Below are 10,667 nucleotides of genomic sequence, written 5' to 3' on the forward strand. Positions count from 1 at the left end.
CCCTGTGCACATGATTTAGTTCTCTACGCTGCATATTTGCAGCACAGACCCAAATTTAGATACCAGGAAATCCCAGTATCAAGAAAAAGTGCTAAAAAATAGTGGTGTGGCACAGCTGGCAGCAGCATGCATTGCCCAGAACCAGAGGCTGACCAGCCAGAGCCATGTTCCAGCTGCTGGCTAGGCTCTCTGCACCTGGATTGCTGCCGCTTCAGCCTTGGGCCCCTGGTAGGGCTGCTGGGGCCAGCCCAGGTGCTGGCCCCAGCCTCCCATACCCCACCCACCAAGGGCAATTTGCCCCACACCTGAGTGCATATGCACAGGTTTTCTCCATGGACAACTATCGATGGCACAAATCTGTCCTGCTGCTAGTTGTCCATGAGGAAACCCATGCGCATGCTCGGCTGGACACACCTTGTATGTCCACAAAAATGAATGCAATTTATAAAAAACAATATCGCCAACCTAGTAATAGAGAAAGCAAAAATATAAGAGGCTAAAAGTGTAAAGGAATTTTGAGCCCAGTTGCTCCCTGTTAATGGCCCATGCCATTCCCCTTAGCATATCAAAAACGATTATTTTGCAGTATTACAAGTCAGATATGGTATTTATCATCCTGCATCTTGCAACAGCCATCTTCTGCCATCGCAGTTTGTTACTCTGTACTAATAATGAGATGGAATTTGGGGTTAGGAAACTATGACTGGGTCTGACACACAAAGTCAATGGAACTGTGTAACCAGCTGTGATGCATGAGGAAAGATGCATGCACTAGCATCAGGTTTTTTACCTTAACTAGCATTTACGAGGACAAAGCAACATCTCTTAGCAACAAGGTGGAACGTTGGGATATAATGCCAAAAGAATCCAGGCTGGAACGGTCAGGGAAGCTCAAAGAGAGCTGGGGGGGGAGACCATGCTACTGAGCAGTTGTACTATAAGATAAGAAAGTTGGTGTATGGAAAGGGAAAGAAAAGAGGTGGAGATATGAAGAGAAGAGGATAAGAGGTAGCTTCCCTAAATCACTGGAAGTATCAAGTTCTTTGCAGGCCAACAGATGGCTTCCCAGTCAACATCAGCACCTGATGATCTCAATATATTTTATTCTCTGTGAGTCTGCTTTTTTATAACATAGCTAGGAGGCTGATCAGAAAAGATGGATTTAATTTGAGCATCTCAGAAGGGGCTGGGGCAAAGGGTAAAGCTGGTTTGAAAATTTGCCTCTCGTGTCGTTGGTTTAAAAACATCCAGCCGTTGTGGGGTTGTGTGAATGCCTGAGAGAGATTAAAATATGGCATTCAGCAGAGAGCCCTAGAAAGGCAGGCTTGGGCACGTTCCAACTGGGCTGGAGGTGCTTTTCCAACCCACGTTACTTGAGGTTTCAGAAAAAAAATCATTCCACTTCAGGGATAGAACCAGGAACATTTGAAATTCCTCATGTGAAATGAGAGGGAGCAGAGTGGCCCATCCTGGGATAGTTAATAGCTTAGTGGTCAGCAGGCATCTGAGTTTTCCATTTGTGATGGAAAAATGTGGTAAAACATGGATTTTTCTCATTTTAACAAGAAAAACCTGGATTTTCTCCTTTAAAGGAGAAAAATGTGGGGAAACAGTGGCTTTCCCCTTGCAGGCTGACGGAGTCCCAGTCTGCAAGGAGCTGGGAGGGCGCTCACAACTGAACATGGCTGCCAAGCAGCCTGGACACTCATTTGAATATTTTGCCCTGTTCCTAGTTTGCACAAAAGTTACTGAACCCAGTTAGTAGGGGCTAGGGCTGAATACTTGTTTGTATTACAAACAAAAATATGCCCTTAATTGCAATGTATTCCCAGCATAAGAAAATATATTTGTTGTTTCTTCTTTGACATTGTTGTGTGGATACTCAGGAAAGTTATTTCTATGTTACCAAGATATAACGTTCAAGTTAGGAAAAACTGTTTCTACTATTGATTTTTGCTGTAGCACTGTGGGTTTACTGGAGCATATTTGAGGTAGGATGCAAATTGTGCACTGTTCCTCAGAAAATTAAGGAATACTTTGTGATTACAGTACCAAATCCCACAGGACAGCCAGTGTAGCCCCCACAGAACTCAGAACAGGTGCTTAGGTCAGGGGTCAGCAACCCCCGGCACACAAGGCCATTTTGCTCAGCACTTGACCGCCAGCCTGGGCTCTAGGCAGCTGCTGCCAGCCGTGGTGCCTGGGCTGCTCCCAGCAGGCAGCTGGGAGGCTACAAGTCCTGCTGCAAGCAGCCCAGGCACCACGGCTGGCAGCAGCTACCCCAGAGCCTAGGCTGGCTGCAGTCGGGAGGGAGGCTGCAAACAGCTGTTACCGCCCTGCCCTGGCCGACGGGTGCAGTGTTGGCTGCCTTCCCGAAGCCCAGGGCAGGAGACAGCTGGAGCCAGTGTGTGGAGCCAGAAGCTGTTTGTAGTCTGGCTGCAGCCTGCCCAGGTTCTGGGTAGCTGCTGATAGCCACAGGGCTTGGGTTGCTCCCAACAGGAAACTGGGAAGATGCAAGCCCTGCTGCAAGCAGCCCAGGATCCATGGCTGGCAGCAGCTACCCAGAACATGGGTCAGTTGGAGCCAGAAGGCTGCAAACAGCTGCTGCCTCCCTGGCCCCAGCCTAGGGCAGGCAGCAGGTGCTGGCGATGCTCCCTACCATGCTGCCCTCCCCGACCGCTTCTGCAGAGCTGTGTGTGGAACCTGGCGTGGCAGGACACTGGGGAGGCACATGATCAGATCACAGGAGCTGTGTCTACACAAGATGTTTACTGCAGAGTTCCCCAACTAGCTCCACAGTAAAAGTCTTGGCATCTCCATTCACAGGGTTATTAGGGTGGAATAAACTCATTAAATCCACAGCAGGTTAATACTTGTAAATACAAATACTATCCTACAGTAGAGTTTTTTTTACATCATGGCAATGTATATATAGACACTGATGGTGCTGACTGGGGCATGAGGGTGTTTCAGTGCAGGAGCTGCACCCTCATGCCCCATCCACCCTGTACACAGCACATTGAGCCAGGTCAGAGCCACTCCCTGCTCCAACCCAGCTCAACGTGCTGGGGTCCTGGGTACATGTGTAAGTGATAAATGCCAGTTTATTGCTCCAGTGGTATAGGTTGTAGCAGTGTTGATCTAAGGACATAGGCAGACAAGGTTCTTTTGGTAAATCGGATATCTTTTATTAGACCAACTCACATACTGATGGTTCTGTTATGGGGTGTAGTAATTGTGGGGGTGGTGGAGAGATGTTGACAGGCTTTATATTTCTTGTCATTGCATGGTCTGGATCCATTCGGTGCATTTGCTCTGCATTAATATGCACGTGTAGACACACCCAGGATCTAGCGTTGATTTAGCTGCAAATGACTGATTGATATGCTGCCTTTCCTCCCCTTCCAGAGCAAGACTGCTCCCTACAGCTGGTTCTCAACCTTTTTTCTACCAAGACCCATTTGTAAATATCAGTGGCCAGACCCAACCTGCTGTCCGCTCCCTCCTCCCCCTCCCCCCCCGTGTGCGGGGTGGGGGTGGGAGGGCGTCCCAAGCACCCCTGGCATGCTGGAACTCTGCCAGCCTGCAAGGAAAAAGCCACAGTTCCCCATGTTTTTTCCATTTTTTAAGTTTGTTCACGACCCTTTCATATATTCTTGTTGAGAAATGCTGCCCTACATGATGTGTTTCAGTGCTTTGTCTAGAAGAAAATCCAATCAATAATGCCTCTGCTGTTGCTGCACCCAACTATGCCTGTTCAGGAACCCTGTAACTTTTCCCCACGTGATATCACTGGGGAAAAGAATCCATTTCCCCTGAAAGCCCACAGGGAAGCAGGTTCTTTTGCCTGGAAAATTTCTTTAAAAAAACAAAACAAAACAACCCCCCTCCCCTTTTGTCCCTATGTTGATTCTTCAGGGGCTTATTTCCCTAGCTTTACATCAGGCTGTATGACCTAACTGCACTTACACACTCTTAGATCTGCAAGCATTTGGTGCTGACTCTGTGTTTCCTTCCATCCAATGTAGGCACTTCCTGCCAGCAACTAGATGCACACCCAGGTGGGTGATTCTGGATGAATGTTTCTGTTTTGCCTTGGGTGTGAAATCACTGACTAGTGCTGGCAAACGTTCACCTGCTGAATTCTGCTAGGTCTGATTAGCCACATCCATCTCGACACCAGACACATGTATGGGAAAAGAGAGCAGGGAACAAGGAGGGGGAGAAGTAATGAGGTTAGAAAGCTGGAGAGCAAATATGGTGCCAAGCCCTGTGTGGGAGTCAGAGGATGGCATGATCTGATAGGAGTCGGGTGAAAATGATGAAGGGCCATATGCCGTTGCTGCCTCTGTGCTGCCAGGGCCCAATCCTAGAAGTGCAGCCAGTTCTGCCCTGCGGCCGATTCACAGAATTGATCCCATAATTAGTATATAGAGAAAATAAACAGTGCAAACTTAATGTAAAGTCTAAGCTTCATTGGTATTGCAATGGAAAATACCCATTCATCTGTCTAGGCAGCCACTGAGAAGGAGGAACATTATATAAAGAATTCCCAAGTTCAGGGTTTCTGAAATGCTGGGCTTGATCATTCAAGGTTTTTTGTAAACTTCTCATTTACGAAGTCAGCAGAGCTCCAGATGTGGATAATGGATAATGGCAAACTAGCAATCTGAATACCTTCCAGAAAGAATATGACCGCATATTTTAAGGGAGATCTTAACCGAACTCAGTATGCCTCCCCTGAGCTAACACAAGTTTCTAAGTAAGTAATATAAGGAAGCCATGCATTTTAGTAAAAAAAATAAATACTGTTCTGGATTTTGTTCTCATTGGAAATACAGCCCCAAAACTGCCCACTTGGAAAATGTTAAGGACTCCAGTGAGGAATCAAACGGTGAGAAAAGTCAGCAGTACCAAGGGCTGACGGGCCTGCATAACTTGGGCAACACTTGCTACATGAATGCTGTTTTGCAGTGCCTCTGCAGTATATCCCCACTGGTGGAGTATTTTCTCTCAGGAAAGTACATCACAGCCCTGTGCAAGTAAGTTGATGTATCTGCTGTCCACAAGAACACGTCTTTCTGATCAGTTCTGCTGGTTTTTCCAAAAGAAATGTTGTTTTAGAGAGCACATTTATACCCATCTGGACAAGGCCACCAGAAAATGGCTCCTATTTCACTCTGATACTCTCCCCTGCCCCCTGCCCCCAAGTCCCAGCTCAGTCATTCCCTGCAACCACTTCTTATTAGCTAGAGTTTGTGGATATTACCATGATCTTCTGGCCTCTTTCTAAATTCTTTCTTTCTGACCTCTCTAGGTTTCTACTTGTTCTCTCCCAGTCTCTTACTTGCCTCACAATAGCTGGTATATTTTAAGCTCTTCAGGCACAGACTGTGCTTATTCTGTAGACCTCCTGTTTGGAAGGAATGAAAATCCCAGTGGAAACGCTGACAGTCAGGAATTCAATATCTCTGAAAATCAAACTTCACCTTTGTAGAACAGCCGGTGCAACAAATCCCAAGTCCTAACTGCACTGCCCGTGCTCTTCCATGATAATATCATTGACTCCTAATTTCTCTGCTACTTCTGCTTTCCTCCTGCCAGCACTATAGTCTCCATCCTTAATTCTCTTAATTCCTCTGCCTTTCTACTGCTATCTTTATGGCTCCAATCCCCTTTCCTTTCTGCCGTGGTTGACTGCATGACTATTACAATACAAATCTTTGTTTTATCAGTGATAGTGTACTGAGAACTGTGACCATGTCCTTCAGGCAGCTCCTACTGCTGAAGACTGTAAGAAAAACAGATTCCTTCTAGCACTTGTGGGGTTACATTAGACAAATAGTGGCAGTTGTACCTGGACTGTATTTTGCTGATGTTTTCTTGAGTTGTCTTTCTTGTTTGTATTTTAAATTATTTTCTTTGGCTCCAATTTTTATTCACCTCAAGGGAAAATGTTGAAATTGCTACTGCCTTTGCCTATCTGATGGCTGACATATGGCTTGGAGACTTTGACTGTGTATCACCAGAGGTCTTCTGTTCAGTCATTGGTGATCGGCACCCAGCTTTTACTAAAAAGACTCAACAGGATGCGCAGGAGTTTCTGATTTATGTCCTGAGTGAACTACATGAGACTCTTAAGAAGGTAAGACCAAAATTATGGCCTTCTGGGACTGTGTCTATGGCAGTGATTCTCAACCAGGATGCCACAACACATTCTTTCAAGGGTGCTGCTGCTAAGCGCAATACAAATGCTCACACACTGTTTGGTGTCCAAACATGATTCACAAAATAAACCCAGAGATATCAAAAAGGAATTCATAATGTTAAACTAGTCTCCCCTGGCAGGTCTTTCTGAGTTCTTTGGAACAGGAGAATTGCTCTGTTATTTTTCTGTAGTGAAAAAAAACAAGTGAAAAGTAAGAGTAGCACTTCCTAAGGGGCACCTTGAGTCTAAAAATATGAAGAACCACTGGTCTATAGTGTGTCCCCATGGACCTGTGCTCTTACAATTCATCACTGTTTGTTTAGCCTATAATGCAATAATGCCCTTTTCTTTCCTTCCAAACTATACAAAATGCTGCTACTAATTATCATTTTATTTGCTCCAACCACTTTTACTAAAGCACTCTCCCTCTCGCCCTTCATTATCTATTGCTATGGCTTATCACCAAGGTGCCTCACTCACCCACTTGAACCTCTATTCTTGTTTCCTCCTCCTCACCCTCTTCTTACACCATACCATAGTAATGGTCTCTCCCACATATCTAGAATATGTTTATTCACCCAGCTGTACCTCTGCTTCTCCTTTAAATCTGTTTTGATGCCATCTATAATTTACCCTACCTGCTCTGAAGCCTTTGTTTTTCCCCATCCCTCTTTGCTAATATGCTCTGAGAAGAAAGCTCAACTTGCTGTGCACCACATAAAATGGCAGCATTGTGACACATCAGTTTTAATCCCAGTTGAGACTCAATACTAATCTGTGCAACTACCCAGTGCTCTCACAGAGATTATTCATCTCTGAGATCTGCTTTACAACCATCTCACAAGTAAACAATGTGATTTTTCAGACTAGATGTTTTAGCACTACCCTGAAGCAGCAAGGACAGCAGTAGAAGGTACAAAACAGCATGGAGATGCTGAATGTTTCAATAACTTTTTGGAGATGTTAGTTATAGCTGTATTGGTTTAAGGACATAGGCAGACAAGGTTCTCTGGGTAAACGTGATATCTTTTATTAGACCATATGACAGGGGGCATGCTCAGGGCCGGGTCTCACCACGTCCCGAGAAGCAACTAGCTTTTTACCTTTTGGGATGAAAAAAACAGAAGATTCTTTTGCAGCTGCCTTGACAGTCAAACCGGAAATATTTGCTTCTTGCACAAATATTAATAAACATTTAGACATTTTTGTAGTAATTGGTGTTATCTTTCATTTTTCTTTGTACAGTTAAACAAAAGAAGAAGCCAGGGAAACATATCCACCGCCAGGGAAAACAGAGGGATTTCCCATGAGACGTCAATCATCACACAGCTATTCGAGGGACAGCTCAGTTATGAAATCACATGTCTGGAGTGTCAGAACACCACTGTTAAGAATGAGGTCTTTACTGTCCTATCTCTTCCCATCCCTTCTGAGACTGCATGCTCTCTACAGGTGGGATTCCCATTGATTCCTCCTACTTTCAAATTCAGTGTAGCAGAAGAAAGGTTATGCTAATATAGTCTCTTGAGAAAATGTGTTCTTAGGAGATGCATATTCTAGGATATCATCCGTAGAGAGAGAGGCAAAGATTTTTGCGGGTGATGCCTTCTATTGGACCACCTATATGGTTGGGATAGACTTAGACAAGCTTTTGAGTATCACCCTGCCCTTCTTGTCTAAGTCTTTCCCAACCATGCAGTTGATCCAATAAAAATATCACCCACAAAATTCTTGCCTCTTGCATATTTCATCATGGCTACAACATCACTTCAGCACTACCATCTATAAAGGGAGACATTTATTGAGTTGAGGGTCTGGCTTGGGGTTCCTAAATCAGACTCAGAAGTGTTTCTGGTTGGTAACAGTCAAGTTTGTGGCATTTGAAAATGCTCTGGGGTCACCACAGAGTGCAGGGTGTTCAGAGAATTGTCTACTTTTATTGTAGAGTGAGCAACTGAGCAATGTTTTAATACTTCTTAAATGTTTCTGTTGACAGGGGAAAGTGCAGCAGATTTTAGCTGCTTCATGTTCTTTGTATAATCATAATATCATGGCAGTTGCTTACTGCTACTAGCATGGGCAGAACTACAGGTGACTTCCCCAAGTCAACAAACTGATGTATTGGGACTTCATCTCCTCAGACTCACCTCCCTTGGCCAAAACTCACTTCTCTACAAACACATTTGGGCCCTCATTTTACTAAACATGTTTTTTTCTGACAGGACTGTCTTGAATGTTTCTTTCAACAAGACATTCTGACCTGGAATAACCAAATCCAGTGTTCATGGTGTGGCACAAAGCAAGACACTGCAGTGAAGACCTGCCTAGCCAAGGCACCAAAGATCGTTATTTTGCACTTAAAGAGGTACACACTGCATGGTAGGATGGCTGCAAGACAAACAGAGAAGTTATTTGCATCAACAGGAAAGGGAAAGCACAGCACAGAGAAGGAGATTGTTGTACACACACAGTACCTGGAGCGTTCGTGGCCAGCTAGAGCTGACAAGACAAGCTCCTGAGAAACCAAGACAACATGTTTCACCCTTAATCCCCTTTTGCAATCCATATCATGCCCTTTGTGCATTCTTGCTGCTCTTCCCTGTAAGGGGCAGAGATGAGAGATTTACAATGAGATCAGAAGTGACTCTCATGAAAGACAAAAAGGGTTGGCTGTAAAACTGGGGCATTCAGAAAAGGAGATATCCAGTGCATGTATACATCATGCGGCCATATGTGTGTTAAGGATGCCCATCCCTACAGATACTTACTTCTACCTCTGCTAGCACTGCCCTGAGTGTGAGGGGCTAAAACACTGGCTAGTGCTCTGACCTGTCAGTAATTAATGCTGTGAATGGGGACTAATGATATGCACACAGCATTAATTTGCTCTTTCTGCTGCAGAGTTCTAAATATTAGAAATGTTCTGTAAAAGGAAATATTTCAGTTCCTTAATGTTTGACTTGCTTACCTGACTTCAGGGGGACAGTGGAAGGAATGTTTGCAATGCATTTTGAAATGCTGTATTAGTCCCAAGAATTATTTTAAGTAGATAGAAAATTATTTTACAAAACAGATTAAATAAATAGACTGCAAAGAGCATTTGCAATCATGAGAGGTTGGTTCTTGCTTGGTGACTGAGGAACATTATGAATAATCTCATGTTTTTCCAGGTTTGACTGTCAAGGCAGCTACAAAAGGAAACTTGGAACTGACATCCACTATCCACTAAACAACTTGGATCTTTCTCCTTATGTCTATCCACTGTTTCGGAAGAATCCAAAATACAGTTTGTGTGCCGTGGTGGTAAGTTTGAAGCAAGGTAATCCTTAGTTGTAATGTCCATGTGAATGAAGTTAGTGCTTGGCCTTTGGCCTAAACAGCCAAAGTCACCCCTCCCCTATGCGCACGCAGTTTAACATTTCGGGGCGGGGGGAAGCACATACACAGTGATTGCTGATGTGTCTGCTGTTGCAAGGTTACGAGGGGTCTCCTGAATTGAAAACTACTTCCCAAACTACCAGAGTTTTCACTGGTTAGTATTAGATGGTTTGTAGCCACATAGAAATAGTGGCTGTGCTCTGTGGCATTTGAAGTTGTATTGTACTTACAGGACTGTACACAGATGCAATCTGAATGTGTCTGGACATTGTATAACACAGTAACCTCCAACCATGCTGTAACACACTTGTTCTTGTCTGTGTAGCTGAAGAGCAATTTGGCTCCAATTATTACTTTGTAATAGTTGTGTGAGGTCTGTACAATGACTCCAGTACAGCTTGGTCCCGCTTACAGAGTGACTGCGCCTGTTTATTACGTGACTGCAGGAGTATGTGGAGTTGTATGATCCCCCATAGGGAGCAATTTCTTAAGAGGCTAAATAAACCCTCCCTTGCCAGTCTGTGATGCAATACATGTATCCTGAAGGCTGATTGCATCATTTGGCAAATACTTGATTCAAGCGACTTGGTAAATGAGCTGAATACCCATCCTAGTTCCTCAGTCAACCATTGTTAATGAAACCTCTCCCCTTGCCTGACTGGTGTAATCTTGTTTCCATGGGCAGACTTCCAAGCCTAAAGCCTTTGGGTGTGGATAAGCAATAGGCAGCCAGTGAGATCCACTCACCAGGCATCTGGCCTACAGATAGGAGGTGCTAGCTGGTTTGTAAAGGTGATATTTGACATGGAAAATATTATTAGTGCCCATACACAACATTAATTTGCTCTTTCTATTGCAGAATTCTAAATATTAGAAATGTTTTGTAAAAGAAAAACTGAAATCTTATTTAGTTTTCCCCATCCCCACAACTGCTGAGTGCAGGTGAGAGTGATCACCAGGTTCTTGGCTTTTAGTCGGTTAAAATGGAGTCATAGCTCTTCCTGGACTTACTTGCTGCTTGTTGTTGCAGAACCATTTTGGGTATCTGGACGGTGGCCACTATACAGCCTTCTGCAAACAC

At 44.4% G+C, this 10,667-nt stretch overlaps 1 protein-coding gene across 1 annotated transcript in view; it reads left to right on the top strand.

Annotated features, from left to right (window-relative positions):
* The first annotated feature begins 360 nt into the window (after positions 1-360).
* USP50 (ubiquitin specific peptidase 50) overlaps positions 361-10,667 on the top strand; it is a 12,405-nt gene continuing 2,098 nt past the window's right edge. The window contains exons 1-7 of the mRNA XM_019533675.1: positions 361-1,110; positions 4,029-4,061; positions 4,842-5,042; positions 5,950-6,145; positions 7,454-7,660; positions 8,431-8,573; positions 9,379-9,511. Of these exons, the coding sequence (XP_019389220.1) occupies positions 1,058-1,110; positions 4,029-4,061; positions 4,842-5,042; positions 5,950-6,145; positions 7,454-7,660; positions 8,431-8,573; positions 9,379-9,511 (966 nt within the window). The 5' untranslated portion in view covers positions 361-1,057. The remainder of the gene's footprint in view (positions 1,111-4,028; positions 4,062-4,841; positions 5,043-5,949; positions 6,146-7,453; positions 7,661-8,430; positions 8,574-9,378; positions 9,512-10,667) is intronic.

The sequence above is a fragment of the Crocodylus porosus genome, unplaced genomic scaffold (assembly GCF_001723895.1).
Source record: "Crocodylus porosus isolate Cpor-Errol unplaced genomic scaffold, CroPor_comp1, whole genome shotgun sequence".
Classification (NCBI taxonomy): domain Eukaryota; kingdom Metazoa; phylum Chordata; order Crocodylia; family Crocodylidae; genus Crocodylus; species Crocodylus porosus.